Below are 19,605 nucleotides of genomic sequence, written 5' to 3' on the forward strand. Positions count from 1 at the left end.
CGGTCTCTGATCTTCAGGTGAGCATTCTCCAAGGCGGCCTTCATGACACACGATAGTGCAGAATCGCTGAGCAGAAACTGATAGCCAAGTTCCATACACATGAGGACGGCCTCAACTGAGATCTGGGGTTCATGTCACACAATCTGTAACCCCCACAACTTGCCTGGGCTTGCAAAATCTCACTAACTGTCCTGGCTGGAGACAATACTCATCTCTTTAACCCTTTCTCCACTTACATTGTTTGTATCTTTAAAATTTGATTACCTGTAAAGACTTGCAATCCAACCATTATCTTGTAAATTAGATTTGTGTCTATATTTGCCCTGTTTATTAACACAACTCCTAACTTACCTGATGAAGAAGGACACTCCGAAAGCTTGCGCTACCAAAGAAACCTGTTGGGCTTTAATCTGGTGTTGTGAGACTTGTTACTGTGCTTACCCCAGTCCAAAGCCTGCATCTCCATATCATTCCTCCGACAGTCCAAAAATGTACAGGTTAGGTGGATTGGCCATGCTAAATTGCCCCTGAGCTTGTCTGTGTGTATGAGTGTGAATGTGCTATGCTTGATGTGCTGCAGTTCCCCTCAAGCTATGAGATCCTGCCAACAGACTAGCAACCTGTTCCAGGAATAATTAGCTACTGAAACAGATGAAAGTCAGGCGAGGAAAGGTTGAGAGAGAGAGAGAGAAAGAGAGAGACACTATATGCCCCTTTGCTTCAGTTAGATTTGTTTCCAAAAGATAACAAGTAAAATTTATGCAGGTTCTATCAGGTTAAAATAATGGGCAGAACAGAGGGCAGATCCAGTTATTTATTACATCACACCGTAAAGAAAATTGTGGCAATAATTGTTTACTTCAGCAATTCTATTAAACTACAAAATTACAGTTTAGCATATTGTTAGGACTAGATCAGAGATTCCAAAGTATATTCGAAAGTTATACTAGACACCAGCCTTTTTGATTTTGACATTATGGTGAGCATAAGGTGTTTCACTCCAGGTACGATTCAATTGACCCACCAGGAAGTATTTATTAAAACAAACTTTACTTAACAACACAGTTAAAATATAATAAAGGAATTAGCATAATATTTACCAATTGAAATGCTTAAACTGGCAAGATATAATTCTTAACGGCTAGCTATTTCCATACTTCCACTTTAAGCAATATCCCACAGACATACATTGTTCTTTAGAATCAGCACAAAACACATATGCTCATGTGGGTGCTATGTTTCCAGCCTTTTAGCCCTCTGGACAGATACAGAAAGACATCTGTCTTCTGACTCTAATACAACAGTCTCCAGAGAAAGATTTAACTTCAAACAGCAGAATTTTAGAAAAAAGAGACCCATTTCCTAGCAGATCCTAGTGTCCTATCTTCACAGAGAGAAGGAGCTACTTCTCTCTACAGCTATGCAGCAACTAAACTGGGTTTCTCTCCGTGAGCCTAGCTCCATCCAGCCACATGATGTTTACTGTCTAAACTATAACCAAACCCCACTCTGAAAAAGCCCAGGGGAAAACATTAACATAACTAATGTAACAACTGACATAACATGCGTTAGAACAGATTAAAACAAACATTCCAGCAATTAAGATCAATTATGCTGCTACAATAACAACAGGGGATGCCAGCAATAGACAAAGGGGTACCAATAAATAGAAGAAACTGCTAAAACTAAATCCTGCACCAGAAACATGACACAAATACATTTCTTAAAGGTACAGTATCGTCATAATATAGACATCATAACACAGAAAGCATGATTGTTATTTGTTAGAAAATGTACATCCAAAACCTTCCTGTAATCCACTAGCAGCAATCTGTAATGCACAAAATAGCAATGGTGTTTAAAGTAGTGTTAAATCTATAAACTTGCAATTGATTTTGATGGGTAAGAGCTCTTGTAACTGCTTTGGCGAGAAGGTCTGTAGAACAGTGAATAAGTCCCAGGAAATTATGGCTTGGCATAACTGCATAACCTATACAATAAATTTGTAATTTCTGCACCATTATAAATAGATGAACACATGGAGGCGCTAGTAGGCTTTCAGCAAATTCCAACTTTTTTATTATGTTAAAAAAGTAGTATTCTAAGTACTAATAAAATATTAGTTCATAATGTTATGAACTGGACTTCCTCTTTGTTGACTTTGAGGGGAGGTTAACTCATTCACTGAGCAACTTATAGTTATTCTAATAGGATTGGTTAGTTTAAACAATAACATAATCAGAACTGGTTGATGCACAAAAGTTTATCAGGTCAAATCCAGACCTCTTCAAAATGGACACATAGATAGTGGATCCAAAGCATTGACCATCTGTGTACAATGGAATATGTTGCGTGTATCAATCTCTTTCTGTCAATTGGGGCATACCATTTACAAATAAATCAATTTTCTCCTGCTAAACGTTTTAAAGATTGTTACACAAGTAGAAAGTATATTGGATTTGGAGTGGGGAGCTGCTGAACACACCAGATTCAAAGTTTATGGAACTGTCATCTACGCAACCATCATGTGCTTCCTACAGGCAAGGGGAGTTCTATGACTGAAAATTAAATACCTGTTGGGCTTATAAAAATGCTGTGCTGCAATAATGGAATTTCACCAAGAGACATCATTTCATCCTTTGACAAAGAGAATTTGGGTGTTCTTGTGGAGCTGCGTCTAAGGACGGAGTCAAAATTTTGTGCTACAGAGAATTCTCTTCTACAAACATTTCGATTCAAGCTAAAATATCAGTATGAGCTAACTCTATTTTTTTTAGAACTGTGGAATTTTCATAGACTCCCCACAATGCAGGAGGCTGCTTGGCCCATTGAGTCTGCACCGACTCTGTCAGGGTATTTTCCCCAGCTCCCTCATAAGACTGAAGATGTTTAAAATAACAGACACAGGAAGCCAAGTAATACGGTTGTCAATAACTATGGGGCTATGTCAAAGAAGCAGAGTGCCGTAGCCATGTCAAGGATCTTTTATTAAGAAATGACAAGGATTGCACATTGGTGCGCAGAAGACTGACAAATCTCATATAATAATCCATTGCGGAGAAATGCATTTACATGGACCTTTTCTATGCACAAACTTGCATTGATTCCCTTGGAACTTGCTGCACCATGAGTTACTACCTGAGATGCTTGTGCTGCATTCTATACAACAGGATTTCTCTCCCACAGTCTTCCTGTGATAGATGCTTGCCTGGAAGATGGTCCTCTTGTTACCACCTCATTGACCAATGGAAATAATTACTGTGGAATAAAACAGCCGGTGACTTCCAAGTCTCTTCATGTGCGGTTAAGTGAGGACGTTGCTTAATTTGCTCTTTTTCTCCACAAGCTGCATTTTGTTGGTAACTTGGCATTAGATTTGGTACTGAAATACATCTAAGCTGTTGTAAACACCCACTAGTTAACAATAAATATGCTGGAAAAAGTTAGGGCTGGTCCAATCAAGTTGGGTGAATTTTTAACACGGTGAAATATCTTAATCATCACTAAGCAATCTCCTTGGCACTGACAATTAAATTTGAGAGATGTGGGGCAAGATTGTCCGGCCTCCCAGCTGTGTGTTTCCCACTGGTGGGAGGCGGCATATTGTTTGCTAGCAGCGGGACTCTCCGGTCTTGCCGCTGTCAATGGGAATTCCCACTGACAGCACCCCAACCCAGTTGGAAACCCGCAGGCAGGGATGCACTGCCGGTGGGACCGGAGAATCGCGCTGGTGTGAACGGAAGATTTCCGGCCGTGGAATCAGAATTTACTACTGTTGGAGCTATAAAACATACAAAAAACTATATTTTACTCTCCATTTTGATCTCTTGAGCCTCTCTTAATCCCATCTTTCTTTCTGTAATTTTATGTTTCCTTCTGCACATTACTGTACTGTACATTGATTCATTATTCTAATTTCTACTTTTTTGGTTCGCCTCCTGCATGCCTCGGTAAGGATTCTTCGATTTGATTGACTGGAAGGCTGGGCTGTCACTTGTCCTGCTCACATGCCACAGATCCTTTATGGTGTGTGAGCAGGCCATAGCAGCTGGATAACATGTCTGATGACAACCGTTGGCACTCAAAAGGCTGCACAAAGACTGCAGCCGTAAGCAGTGAGTGAGTGCTATTTCTTTGGCGCTGACCACAAAAATGCAGACCATTATCTTCAAAAATTGCATTTGTACTCCTCCATATCTTCCAAAATAAAGCTCCTAAAGGCTGGACAGACTACTAACTATAGTCTAATCAATCATTTCTGTCAGTTAACATAATCTCTTTGCTATTGTTGCTATTTATTATTTGCTGTTTACTCTCCTCTTTAAAGTTTATATGTCTTACACCTGCTATCTAGTGATGAATGTGAGTACAATAACTCAGATGTCGTAATGCATTTGGTGGTCTTTCTTACTCTTTGATTTAAAGCATCCAGCACATTCAGAAGCCAGCAAAGAACATCCATGAACATTACTCACAGTGCGATTTAAACACCAGCAGCAAAGGAGAATACCGACACCGAAAACTCCCATTGACTGGGAACATCATGAAATGGCAGAGATCTCAACAAAGGCAACTAACAAAAGGAAAAACATTGGTAAACCTATCCCAGATTCACAAAATACATCTGATACTTTAGCCACCAACATAACAAGCTGCTTAAAACAGGCCAGGTCCCGGAAGCTGAATATGCTAATCTCAGCTGACTGAGCAGTGTGTGTTGGGGACCTGTTTATCTGTACTTGGGAACTTGGCAAGGTGCCATGTTGAAAAAGCCATTCTTTGGAAATGAAACCTACTCATGCTCATAGTACAGACTATTTTTTCAGCAAAATACATTGACTGGGAACATCATGGATCAGGAACCTGTGGCCACAGCCACAATTTTCACCAAAATGGTTTTGTTCAATTATTCACTTATATTTAGGCTGCTGAATATAAGTTTGCCTAACTGGTCTGTAAAAAACTCAACGCTGGAAAACATACTCACTTCTCTTGCCATCCATATCTGCATGTGTTTTACGATTGAGAACTCCATGTTTGTAGGTTGCTGCATTCAGTGCCTGAGGGATGTCGAGGAAGGGGTTACTGCCATCAATTATTCTGGTCACTTTCTTAGGACAGCTTTCATATTTATCATCCACAAGCTCAGACAGGGATTTCCTCAACTCATCTTCATCTCTTAAAGAAAAAAAGTGGAAGTACCAATCACTTTTACTAAAGAAATTTTAAAGTTTTTTTTTATAACAAAAATACTTCAAGGTCAGAAATAATCACATTACAACCATGCATGCTGATTGGTAATTATATAATTTAATTCAGAGTACATTTCTATTTACAGCATCATTTTACACATATAAACTGGGTTTTAGTCACACTTCTGGTGATATAATAATAGCAGAATGTGAGCAGTTCCAAGAAATTTCTCAACTCGGGTACTATAACAATACGACTGCTGCTGATTGCAAAATCTACACATATAAGTAGATGTGGTAAGGAAAGAGGTCTCATGAAATTCAATCAGGCAGTTTGCTGATGGCATGAAAGAAATTGAGAGAATAGGTGTTACAACGTCAACTGGTAAACTTAAAGCTTTCCATGACCTAATAAAATAGACATTTGTCACAAGTAATAATTAAATCTAAGGGCTGGAAAGTTGAAATGTCACACCTTTGTTCAAAAAAAGGATTTAAGCATAAACCCAGAAACTACAGGCCATTCTGTTTAGTCTTGATGATGGGAAACATGAAGAAATGGTAACCTGGGGCAAGATTAACAGCCACTTGTACAAGTATAAATTAGGTAAAGCCAGCATGAATTTTGTTAAAGGCAAATTGTATTTAACCAACTTGATTGAGTTTTTCACAAGGCAACAGAAAGGGTTTATGAGGGTAATGCAATTGATATAATCTATATGGAGTTCCAAAAAGCTTTTAATAAGATGCCACATAATTGTCATTATCGGGTGTCCCTTAATTCAAGGTTGACATCTACTCAGAGTCAGAAGTCTCTGCCATGGGTCTTCATGCAACTGATCAGGCTGATTTTGACGTAGATCTTTGGGCACATAGGGTTGGACATTCCATGAGGTAGTGGGATCTAGAGTGCAGGATTTGCTTCCTTTTATTTTCTTACCAGAAAGTTTGAGGCCCATGAAATAAAAGGGACAGTAAAAGCATAAATACAAATGATTAGTAAGAAACAGAGTAGTAGCAAACAGCTGTTTATCAGACTGGAGAATGGTTTACAGTTCAGTTTCCCAAGGGTCAGTGCAAGGACCACGGCTTTTCATTATGTATATTAATGGCCGAGATTCTGAACACCACACTTTAGGAAGGACATGAAAGCTTCAGCGAAGGTGCAAAAAAGACTCATGACAATGGTTCCAAGGATGAGGGACATTAGCTTTTAAGATAACTTGGACAAGCTGTGGTTGTTCTCCCTGGAGAAAATAAAGTTGAAAAGATTTGACAGAGGTGTTCAAATTCATGAGTAGCCTTGACAGAACAGATACAGAGAGGTTGTTTTCACCAGCAGAGAGAGCAGAGGAAATAGATTTAAGATGCTTGGTAGAAGAACCAAAGGGAACACAAGGAGAAAGTCCTTTATGCAGCAAATGAACAGGGTTCAGAATGTACTGCCCAAATGGGGGATGGAGGTAGATTCAACTGAGGTTTACAGAAGGGAATTTTATAAGCACCTGGAAAGAACAGATTGGCAGAGCTACAGGGAAAGGGTAGAGGAGAAGGGAAGATAAGTAGAACTAACTAAATTGCTCTTGTAGAGAGCTGGCAGGGGCTTGATGGACCAAATAACATCTTTTTGTGCTGTAACCTTTTGATGCTTCTGCATTCAAGGGACAGATTTCAGGTGGCAAGTTCTATAGGCAGAAGAGGTGTAAGGTTCATCACTGGTATTGTGAAATGCCTTGAAACACTTATTTGAATTCTTTTCACAATTACAATTTAAATACATCAGGGTATTTTTGTGTCACAAAATAAAAGTTGCACTTACACAGCCCACTCCAACTTTTCGTTTTTTATTGAGTTGTACAATCCCTGAAGGAAGATAAATTACATTTTATTAGTGGGTATTTAAACATAAAATTGAATTTAAAGTGAATTATTTAAATATGCTTAGCAAACAATTATTTTCTATGGTCATCATTATTTGGTTAGTTCAATCAGAAAAATGTAATGTCACCCAATTTTGGTTGTGCTTTGTAAACCTACTGACCTATAAACCAAATAACTTTTTAAATGTCACGTGGATAGAGTTTCTGCTTCAGGCTCAAATCACAAACAAATTTGTGCTTGTTTTACATAAAATCTTTCTTCAAGTTTCCATTCAAATTCAGTTGCATATCGTCAAATTCAGTTGTCAAACCTACCATGAACCAGCGCAGTTGTGCACAGTTTTGTTTTAAAAAATATTTATTGATAGATTTAAGAGTGCTTATTTGCAGTTTGATTAATACAACTGAAAACAGGCTTATCACAAACAATGTAACCAACTTTGCTACTTACACTGAGGAACAGTCATCGTTCTTTTACTAAATTAAAAGTAATATATTGGTAAGCTTTTAAAACATATCTGTCAGCGTGCTTGAACCCAGAAAAAAACTTTTGGAGGCTCCCCAAAAGTCCACCAATGTGTATAACAAGCAGAAACTCCCTACGGTGATTAATTCACCTTGGAGTGCAGCCAGTTCTGTGGGTAGGACTTCCATACAGCACAATGCTTTTTAAACTAACACAAAATATAGTGTGGACTCAATTTATGCTGAACATTCTAGGCAATTAAAATTCTGCAGTCTTTTCCACCAGTTTCATTTTGAATGAATTATGTCAAAAAAGTACAACTGAGCAGAAAATCCAAGCCCATTGGTTGAGGTAAGGTTCCATAAATGTAGACACCTTGTCTTCATATAATGCCTTTAATAGAGAATGACTATCCCCCAAGACACTTCATTGATTTGGAAGTCAAACATGGTGGCTGAGCCAAAAGAAAAGTTATTAGGAGGGATGACCAAAGGCTAGGTTAAAGAGGTTTTTTTTAAAGAGGATTTTAATAAGGAGGTGCAAGGAGTTTAGGGAGGGAATTGCACATGATTAAAGACATGGTGAGGTGAAGTGGGAGAAACACAAGTTCCAGAAAAACAGAAAGTTTGGTTGAGTGGGGATGGGGTCAGAGATGGATGCTTGGAAGATTGGAGGAGTCTATATAAGTGCAAGGAAAAACGTTGTCTGGAACAATGTGCCATGCAGAAGTTGGGACTGAACTGAAGAATGCTTGGAGCTGCCTCTGGAGTTTGGGATGGAGGCCACCAGTGAACATGGATCCTGGAACATCACAGTAGTATGTGGCAGGAGCATCTAAAGCTGAACCTTCCAGATTCAGTGTCACTAAGGAAGTCCATCTTACAGCCTCAAGAGTATTCCTGGAGATTCATCTTCCATATTTCAGGAGGTCCATCTTCTTTCTTCAACAGTGGGTCAGTGGTGTTAGGCAACTTTTATTTATGGCACCCGCACAAGTTGGCAGGACGAGTACGATCATACCTGCCTCATCACGGAAATTGGTGCCAAACTCATGGGTGCAAAATTAATGAGGTTGGGACAAAAAGATATGTTTTCTGCTGGGCTCCACAATGGGAAATACTCCCTGTTGCTCCCCGCCATGGGACTTAGTCCCACATGGGACAAACCCAGCCTTTGTTCCAGGAGGCAACATCTCTCAAACCACTTTTGTTGGATTTGGTCTGCGCTCAGGAACAGGAGGGGGTGACCATAAGTAAAACAGGTGTAAGGAATCCAAAGATGGCAATGTAAGAACCACAGCCCTTCCAACTCCCCATCAGATTTGAGATTCCTGCAGCATGTGTGGATGAGGAGAGGGACTGCAGGAAGCATTAGCAAACTGAACATTGCACCATGGTACAGAAAGCTATTCAAAAGTTAGAAAGGAATGCAGTTGTAGGATGTAACAGTATAGTTAAAGGAATAGATATTGTTCTTTCATGGCCAAGAACATGCATCCCAAGTTCTGTGCTGTGTGTATGGTGCCAGGATAAAAGATATGCCCTCAGAGATGGTGAGAAACTTGGAGTGGAAGAGAAAACATTCAGTTGTTGTGGTCCACATGCATACCAATAACATAGGTAAGCAGGACTAAGAAAGAGGTTCTGTTGAGCGACTGGGGACTACGTTAAAAAGTGGAACTGAGCCCTGTGCAAACTGGCGTGAGGTAAATTAGAGTTGAATGTGTGATTCAAAGATTGAGAGACAGAATTGGGTTTTGATTTATGGGCACTGACACCAGTACTGAGAAAGAGGGAGGTGTATCATTGGAACAGCCTTCACCTGAACCACACTGGGACTAATATGCTGGTGAATTGTATAACTAGGGCTGTAGAAAGAACATCAAAATAAATAGTGGGAGGGTGGAAGAGGATTCACATGAGAGGAGGCTTGGAAAAATATAGGAAAAGACAATAAGGTGGGGTAGCAACGTGAGTACTGATAATTAGGGTGTCACAGGAAGGGACAGAGCTACAACTACAAGACTGCACCAGCAAATAAACTTAGAGTAGGGAAAACTGGTAAAAAGACAAAATTAAGTGCTCTTTATCTGAATATATGCAGCTTTCATAATGAAATGGATGAATTGACAGCAAAATGAGAAACAAATTAGCATGATAGCCATTACAGAAACATATTCAAATGTTTTTAACATTTCAGAAGGACAGTACGAATGGAAAAGGAGGTGAGATGGCTTTAGTAATTAAGGATGAGCTCAATACCAGGGTGAGAAATAACCATTGTTTTACAGATCAAAATGTAGAATCAGTTTGGGTGGAGACATAAAAGAGCAAAATAAATAATTCACTGGTGGGAATGGTTTATATGCCTCCTGACAGTAGTGTAATAGTTACACTCTAGGACAGAATCTAATGGGGCTTGTAAGAAAGACATTGTAACAATAGTTGAAGATTTCAATCTTCACAGAGATAAGCTAAATCAAATTGGCAAAGTTGGGCTTGAGGATCAGTTCATAGCATGTTAAGAACAGTTTCTTAATTAATAATCTTGTTGGGCAGGGTCCTTTAGGAAACAGGATCATATCATTATAGAATTCTTCATTAGGATGGAAAGTGAAGAACTCCTATCTAAAACTAGGATCCTAAATCTGAACATAGGAAACTGCAAAGATATGAGGTGTGAGTTGAATATGATAAATTGGGGAACTTCATTGAAACGCATGACATTGGATAGGCAATAGTTAATATTTAAGGAATGAATGTATGCATTGTAATAGTTATACATTCCTTTCTGCTACAAAAGCACAAGTAGCCCAATTATGCTAACAAAAGAAACTAAGAACAGTATTAGATCTAAAGAGGAGCCATATAAAGTTGCTAGAAAGAGTAGTGAGCCTGAGGATTGGAAGCAGTTCAGAATTCAGCAAAGGAGCATCAAGAGATTGATTAAGAGGGGAAAAGAGTAAAACGGAAAGTAACATAAAAGAGTCTAAGGACATGATTTTACAACCTCGCTCAGGTGAGATCGTAAAATCCCGCCCAAGGCCAATGGAGATTTCCATTCTGCGAGCCTTGCCCGCCCTGATTCTGGAATGGATGAGGTGGTAAAATTCCGGCCTAAATGTTTCTATAAGTATGTCAAAAGAGAAAAAGATTAGTTAAGACAAATGTGGGTCCTTTACAGTTGAAAACAGGAGAGTTTACAATAGATAACAAGGAACAACAGAGCAAGGAAACAACTACTTCAGTTCTGTCTTCACAGAGAAAGATTGGAAAATCTCGCCCGAGGTCAACAGACCTTTGCATGGTCCGTGTCCCGCCCGTTACGATTCCTGTGGTAGGCAGGATGGGAATTCCACTATAAGAGTCTATTGGGAAGGAAGAATTGAAGGAAATTAGTATTACTAAAAAGCGTGTTGAGAAAATTAATGGGACTGAAAGTCGATGAATCCCCAGAGCCTGATAATCTACATCCCAGGCTACTGAAGAAGGTGGCCATGGAAATATTGGATGCGTTGGTTATCGTCTTTCAAAATTCTGTAGATTCTGGAACAGACCCATCAAATTGGAGAATGACAATATTTTCAATGTCAATAAAATAGGGAGAAAATAGGGTTAACCTAACATTGGTAGTAGGTAAAATACTATTGGGCAAATACCTGGCAGATGCAGTATAATGTGGATAAATGTGAAGTTAGCCACTTTGGAAGAAGAAACAGAATGGAAGAGTATTATTTAAATGGTGATAGATTGGGGAATGTTGATGACCTGGGTCCTTGTATGCCAGTCACAGAAAGCAAGCAGACAGGTGCAGCAAGCAGTTAAGATGCCAAACAGTGTGTTGCCTTCATTGCAAGAGGGTTTGAGTACAAGAGCAAGGATGTCTTACTGCAGATGTACAAGGCCTTGGTGAAATAACACCTGCAGATTTGGTCTCCCTATCTAAGAAAGGATATACTTACCACAGATGGAGTGCAGCAAAGATTCACCAGATTGATTCCTGGGTTGACACGATTGTCAGATTAGAAGAGATTGAATCACCTGAGTTTGTCTTCACTGCAGTTCAGAAGAATGAGAGGGGATCTCAATGACACCTGAGAAATTCTAACAAGATGGAAAAACTGGATGCAGGGATGTTGTTTCCTCTCACTGGAGGTCAAGAACACAGGGTCCTTGGCTCAGGATGTGGGATGGGTCATTTAGAACGGAGGAGAAACTTCTTCACTCAGAGGGTGATAAACATGTGCAATTCTCTACCACAGAGGCTGTGGAGGCCAAGTCACTGAATACATTTAAGAACATAAGAACATAAGAAATAGGAGCAGGAGTAGGCCATCTGGCCCTTCGAGCCTGCCCCGCCATTCAATAAGATCATGGCTGATCTGTCGTGGCTCAGTTCCACTTTCCCGCTTTCTCCCCATAACCCTTAATTCCCTTGTCTGTCAAAAACCTATCTACCCGTGACTTAAATATATTTAGCGAGGTAGCCTCCACCATTTCAATGGGCAGAGAATTCCAGAGATTCACCACCCTTTGAGTGAAGAAGTTCCTCCTCAACTCTGTTCTAAACTGCACCCCTCCTTATCTTGAGGCTGTGCCCTCTAGTCTTGCTATCCTTTCTAAGCGGGAAGAATCTCTCTACCTCTACCCTATTCATCCCTTTCATTACCTTATACGTCTCTATAAGATCCCCCCTCATCCTTCTAAACTCCAACAAGTACAGACCCAGTCTATTTAATCTCTCTTCATAGACTAACCTCCTCATCTCCGGTATCAGCCTAGTGAACCTCCTCTGCACTCCCTCCAAGGCCAAAATATCCTTGCGCAAGTGCAGCAACCAAAGCTGCACACAGTACTCCAGCTGCGGCCTCACCAGTGCCCTGTACAGTTGCAGCAAGACCTCCCTGCTTTTGTAGTCTATCCCCCTCGCTATAAAGGCTAGCATCCCATTCGCCTTCTTGATCACCTGCTGCATTTGCAGACTAGGTTTTTGCGACTCATGCACAAGGACCCCCAGGTCCCTCTGCACTGTAGCATGCTGCAGCTTTTTGCCCTTTAAATAGTAACCCCTCCTACTATTATTCCTGCCAAAGTGGATAACCTCACACTTGTTAACATTGTACTCCATCTGCCAGGTCCTTGCCCACTTGCTCAGCCTATCTAGATCCCTCTGCAGACTTTCCACACCCTCCACGCAATTTGCTTTTCCACTTATCTTCGTGTCATCGGCAAATTTCATCACCCTACACTCAGCCCCCTCCTCCAGATCATCTATATAAATCGTAAATAGCTGAGGTCCCAGCACCGATCCCTGCGGCACTCCACTAGTTACCAACCACCAATCAGGACTCTTAAATCGGCCTCGCAGGTGGAGGATGTGGTCAAGAAGGCGTATGGTGCACTGGCCTTCATTAATCGAGGGATTGAGTTTAGGAATCGGGAGGTAATGCTGCAACTTTATAAGACCCTTGTCAGGCCTCATTTGGAGTACTGTGCGCAGTTCTGGTCGCCTCACTATAGGAAGGACGTAGAAGCTATTGAAAGGGTACAGAGGAGATTTACAAGGATGTTGCCTGGACTGGGAGGCATGCCTTACGAAGTTAGGTTGAGGGAGCTGGGACTCTTTTCCCTGGAGAGACGAAGGTTGAGAGGCGACCTGATAGAAGTTTATAAAACGTTGAGAGGAATAGATAGGGTGGATTCTCAGAGGCTATTTCCCCAGGTTGAAATGGTCGCTACGAGAGGACACAGATTGAAGGTGCGGGGAGGCAAGTACAGAAGTGATGTTAGGGGTAAGTTTTTCACTCAGAGGGTGGTGAGTGAATGGAATCGGCTGCCGTCAGTGGTGGTGGAGGCGAACTCGCTGGGGTCTTTTAAAAGACTTCTGGATGAGTATATGGAATTTAATGGGATTGGGGGTTATAGATAGGTCTATAGATTGGTAGGTGTTGATGTGATTGGCGCAACTCGTGGGCCGAAGGGCCTGTTTGTGCTGTAGTGTTCTATGTTCTAGAATAGCACCCATTGATACCAACTCTCTGCCTCCTATTAGACAACCAATCCTCTATCCACGCTAACACCTTACCCCCAACTCCATGCTCCCTAACATTCTGAAGCAACCTTTTGTGCGGCAACTTATCAAACGCCTTTTGAAAATCGAGAAACACCACATCCACCGGTTCCCCTCTGTCTACCGCACTAGTCACATCCTCATAGAATTCCAATAAATTTGCCAGACACGACTTCCCCTTAACGAATCCGTGCTGCGTCTGCTCTATCAAACAATTCTTCTCTATTTCTTCTTTGATGACGGATTCAAGCATTTTTCGAACTACAGATGTTAAACTAACCAGCCTATAATTCCATGCCTTTTGCCTGCTACCTTTTTTAAACAGCGGCGTAACATCAGCCGTTTTCCAATCTTCCGGCACTTCCCCGGAATCCAGCGAAGTTTGGTAAATAATCACTAAGGCATCTATTATCACCTCAGCTGTTTCCTTCAGAACCCTGGGATGCATTCCATCCAGTCCTGAGGACTTGTCCACCATCAGTCCCGCCAGTCAAACAAGCACTACCTCTCTAGTGACAGTAATCGCATTCAGGCCCTCAACTCCTACCATCCTTCTATTTAACAAGGAAATAGATAGATTACTAAAGGTGTCTAGGGATATGGGGAGAGCATGGGAGTCTGCAGAAGAAGTCATTTGGCCCATCGAGTCTGCACCGACTCTCTGATAGACTGGGGGTGAATCTCCCAAAAAAATTCTAAGAGTCGAATTTGCATAAAAACTGGAGTAAATCACATTGGGTTTTATAGGGGAATGTAAAAGAGAATCACCCACACTCTGTGCACTGTTGAGTACATGAGCATGAATTATGTTAAAAACCTGTGGGTGGGGCCTATTCCCGCTGGAGAGGCCGGCAGCATAATGCTGAGCGGGCCATGGCTCACGCGCTGATCTGTCAGTGCCGAGATCGGCGCAGGTGGTCCCTGTCCACTGGCCTCCCAATTGCAGGCCAGCCCCGTGATTCCGCAGCACTGACCGTACAACCACTCCACAACCCAATCGTGATCTTCCAGGCATGTCCAGGCCAGCTGTGGCCTTCCCCCCAACCCCGGTAATCCCAACCTCCCCAACCACTCCGCAATGTGGACTCCCACTCATTTGTAGTCCCCTACTCCCCCTCAAACCCGGATGGCCAGCCCCGATCACTGGCCTCCTTCCCTCCCTCCTCCACTGATCCCAAGCGCAGAGTGGCAGTGGGACCTCACACCCCCACCCCCACCGATCATCCTCCTAGTGACCCCACCCTCATGAGGCCCTGCCCCATCAGGCCCCGCACCCTTGACATTGCCCTGTGCCTGGTGGCAGTACTAATGTGCTCCCTAGGCATTGGCAGTTTGCCCCAGGCTGGCACTGTCAAGGTGACAATGCCCAGGGGACATTCCCCCCGGCACCCAATCCTTTAAGAAGCCTTAATTGCCCCCTTTCACTCCCTACAAATGGTGAGCTATAGTGAACCTCGCTAGAGTTAATAGCAGGCCCTGAGACTTCAGTCCCGGGCCTGTTAATTGTATTTAATTTAGGCACTGCATACATTATGCACTTTCACATTGATTTCTGGCGCGGAGCCGACAGTGTTGGAAATCCAGCGCTGGGAGACGCGCGCAAGCCTGGGCGCCCAGCAGGGAGCCTGTGAAACAGCCTCCACTGGAGTCTCCCAGCCCACTGCACTGAAAAAGCAGCACAGTGGGATGGGAGAATCACCCCCACTATCTTTCCCAGGCCTTCTCCCCTGCGCTATCCCTGTAAATTCACACATTTCGCGTGGCCAATCAACCTAACCTGCACACCTCACCCATGATCACATTGAATGACGGAACAGGCACAAAAGGCCAAATAGCTGACTCCTACTCCTATTTTCTATGCTTTTTGGAGCAATACTTTTGGAACTAACCAGGACATTTAAAGAAAAATAATACATTTAGGCAGAGTTAACATGGTTTTGAGAAAGGGAAATCATATTTGACAGAACATAATGGAAGAAATAAGAAATGGGAAGAGGAGGAGGCCATTCAGCCCATTGAACCTGATCCACCATTCAAAAGATCATGGCTGATCTGATTGTGGCCTTAGCTTCGCTTTCCTGCCAATCCCCCCTAATCCTTAACTCCCTAGTTAATAAAAGACTATCTGTGTCTGGGATATATTCAATAACTCCAGCCTTCATTGCTCTCTGTGGATCCTCTGAAAGAAGGAATTCCTCCTTACCTCTCTTTTCTAATAACAGAGACATTACTGAACTGGGACCACTGAAATGAATAATGGGGGCATGAAGGCAAAGTGGTTAGCATTGTGACCTTACAGTGCTGGATACCTGAGTTTGATTCTGGCCTTGGATGGAGTTCGCATGTTCTCCCCTTGTCTGCATGAGTTTCATCTGGGTGCTCCAGTTTCCTCCCATGGTTTAAGATGTGCAGGTTAGGTGGATAGGCCATGCCATAAGGACACCTTAGTGTAAATTAAGGGGATTAGCCATGGTAAATGTGTGGGGTTATGGGGAAAGGGCAGGGTGCAGGGGATTGGGCCTGAGTAAGAAGTTCAGTACGAGAGCCAGAGCAGACTCAATGAGCCAAATGGCCTCCTATTGTACTGTTGGGATTCTATGGTTCTGATTTGAGAAGGATGATGTGGTCCATTATGCCAAAAGCTGCAGACCAATCAAGAAGGGTGAAGAAAGAAAATTTACCATGCGTTGGGTATCATTCTGAACCTTTGATTCAGGCTGTTTTAATGCTATAGTTGAAGAAGAAACCTGATTGGTGAGATTTAATCCAGGAATTGCAGGAAAGATGGCATGGGATTTGGTACATTGGAATTTGTTCAAGGACTTTGGAGAGGAAGAGGCAGATGACAGATGGGGAGATAATGTGCAAGGACAGATGGGTCAACAATATTTTTTATTGAGGACTGTTGAATGAACATAAGAAATAGGAGCAGGAGTAGGCCATCTAGCCCTTCGAGCCAGCAGCAACTTTGAAAGGGTGGGGGCAATAATTGAGACATTTTCCAGTAGTTCATTTAAGTGGAGAAGCATGAGTTTTAATGATGGCCATCGCTATAGGCATCATCATAGCTGGTTATGTTCACACCTGAGAATTGACCTTACAGTCGAGGCACTAAAGTGGCAGAAGTTTTTAAACTTTGACCATTATGTTTTCTTGGCTGGATTGAGCTCACATGATACATTGTAGAAATGCAGTTTAAAGATACATTGAACATTGTGATGTAATCTTACTACATGAGCTGGAAGCTGGGTGAGAAATGCTGTAGCCATTAGCTTTTATTAAGAACTACAGTCAAAATTCAAAGACTATGAGCATTTTAAGGTAATTGGCCACATAAGGAGGAAAAATGTAGACCAGCAGTTCAAAATGCTGCCAGTACTCTTCAGCCTTTCTATAAGTTGCTTGGGGAAAATAGAGCCTTTGGAAGAGAAAACAACAACGGAAGTTAGAAATAGAACTTGTGAGCAATTAGTAAAACAGAACAGTTCCTGAGTGTAATACAATAGTTCAAAAAAATTAAGCTGCTCCTTCAAAGTGAGGGTGCATGAAGGGTTTCCTGTTGAAGTAGGCTACTTCAAGACACATGGCAGAAATACAGGATAGATTACAAAAAGAGATGTGAATAGTGTCTGTAAGACTTGGGAATTAATATATATGAAGCACATGTACTATGAAAGCTGCCTTGAATAAGACTATTCAACTACGAAGATGTTCCAAATATATATATGTATTACCTACCAAATTGGTCCACATTTACGACTGATCCATACAAGCCCTCATACAAGTTTGCAGTTTTTTTGGTGATTATCATTTATGTCCATATTCTAGCACACCCAGATGTTCAGCAATCAAACTAGCACCATCTAACTCCATCGTCACTTACGGGCCAAAGATGGACTGTCCAAGCATTTATCATCAGTATTTCATTTGCTGATTATAGATGCTGGTAATTTGTGATATTGCAACTGCAGTTCAATGGGAAATGAAATGAAAGCACTGGCCAGGCTGACCTGTGCATCAGTCACTAGTTTGGTACATGTATGGACAGCACATTGACTAATACTGCAGATGCTGCCTATATTGGCCTGGAAGAAAGTAAAAGCTGAGGGAAGAAGTGCATTTGACCAGCAGTGGAAGTAGCCTTGCTACATATATGGCATAAATCTCCAAATGACTTTGGGTTAACCAGAGCCAGCAGGGCCAGTTTCCCATTGTCAGATAATTGCGCCACTACCTGTGGATTTGATTGAAGATATATTGCAGGTGTGGGTAGTCCACAGTAATTGTCCGAGCATGTCTTCTTTCATCTTGTGCCATGCTAGCCATGAAATACTTTACTTGAAATCCAATCCCCATCACTAATTTTAATTTGATTTGCTATCACAATGGAACTCTTCACTTAAATGCCTTGATTTTTTTTAAGCTCCCCTGAAAGTTTAGACAGTAAATACTTCATGCAACTTTCTTCAATTCTTTGTGGCAAAGTGAAGCCTTGCTTCAGTTACGGCTTGAATTCCAGGGAATTAGGATAGAATTCAGCTTTTTCAGATTATACAAAAACATAATGTTAGGAGGAAAAAGGTAAAGAAAATGCTGGAAAGCAATTTTCCTAATAATGTCAGAAATAATATTTAACATTTAAAATGCACTGGAAAACTAGAAAAAATTGGTTCAAAGCCGGATTTTCTCTGGGTAACATAGCAGTTCGACCCCAATGACGGCTTTCCACTTAATTGCTCAAAAGAGCAGACTTAGATTGAAACCTGCGAGGTAAGTGTGGATGGTCAATGTGCAAGTGTGCTGAGGGTGACATTGATGAATCCTTGGGCCCCGGTTGCTGCTAGAACAGTGATATGTCCCAAGTGCTCATCTGTAAACTTAATACTATTTACAACATTAGTCCATGAAGCTTAAATAAATACTAACACATTTTGTTTAAACAGGTTCCAACTACAGATAATCGTGTTCCATTCATATCCTTCAATTCCATCCATTCGCAATGCAATTATTTCTAACTTTGTAGCTTGTGCCACAAATCATTTTGACACAGATTATCATGCTTCTGTCTCTCCTATCAAATCTATCAGCGCAACAGCAGAATAAAAGCGAGGAGTGGGATCTCTGGTCATGGATTTTTGAAGAGTGATTGCTGTACTACTTAGAAGCTCTGCTCAACTCTAGGCATGAAAATCCATGAGGGGATCACCGAACCTCTGTCATAACACTGATGGGATCTATTAGAAAATGGCATGGATTCAGATTTTCAAGGTCTCTGCTTTTGTCATGATTTGCCAGTCAGTCTAACAGGGAGCAGATGGTATCCCGGCCTATATTTATCTCTCAATCAATATTACAAAGAAACTGATTGTCTGATCATTGCTGCATTGCAGCTTGTCAGAGTTTGCTGTGTGCAAATTGGCTCCTGTGTATTTCATTAACTGTAAAGTTCTTTGAGATGTTGTTGGTTGTAAATAGCACCATATAGATGCAGATGTTTCTTTCTTTTTTTTAGAAGGAGCAAGCTATCTCTCTTTGTCCTTGCAGAAGTAGCAATCTCTTGGTAGCACATTTAGGTTCTCATGAAGAACATTACCAAGCAGAGGCAGAAAAACATTTTAAGTATAATGTATTTTCAGACAAGAAGTAAAATACCAATTGCTGAAACAGTACAAGGCAGGTGCAGGCAGGGGAGTGAGACATTTAATCTTATAAAAGTTTTGAGATCAAAAAATGACAAGCGTCAAGTCAGCTTAGATATTGTCACTCATGCGTAAGGCGGGTGTAGACAGAACTGAAAATCCAAATAAAATTAAGAACCCCATTGCCAGAATGGTCTTGTATAGTAATATTGTCCAATAATCGTGGTAACTGTCTATTAATAATTTGCTGCTTAACTTCTAGATAACTCTGATTACTTTATACATGTTGTTCAGTCTCTTTGCACCAACTTTTACTTTGTGGTCTATCCCTTGGTGATTTGGCAAGAAAGAATGATTTA

The 19,605-nt window shown here is 41.4% G+C and overlaps 1 protein-coding gene across 1 annotated transcript in view; it reads right to left on the reverse strand.

Annotated features, from left to right (window-relative positions):
• LOC145351497 (PH and SEC7 domain-containing protein 2-like) overlaps window positions 1-19,605 on the reverse strand; it is a 124,881-nt gene that overhangs the window by 26,874 nt on the left and 78,402 nt on the right. The window contains exons 10-11 of the mRNA XM_080201096.1: window positions 7,012-7,055; window positions 4,988-5,178 (exon numbers count right to left, since the gene is read on the reverse strand). Coding sequence (XP_080057222.1) covers window positions 4,988-5,178; window positions 7,012-7,055 — 235 coding nt within the window. The remainder of the gene's footprint in view (window positions 1-4,987; window positions 5,179-7,011; window positions 7,056-19,605) is intronic.

The sequence above is a fragment of the Carcharhinus amblyrhynchos genome, chromosome 13 (assembly GCF_965287045.1).
Source record: "Carcharhinus amblyrhynchos chromosome 13, sCarAmb.v2.hapA, whole genome shotgun sequence".
Taxonomy (NCBI): domain Eukaryota; kingdom Metazoa; phylum Chordata; class Chondrichthyes; order Carcharhiniformes; family Carcharhinidae; genus Carcharhinus; species Carcharhinus amblyrhynchos.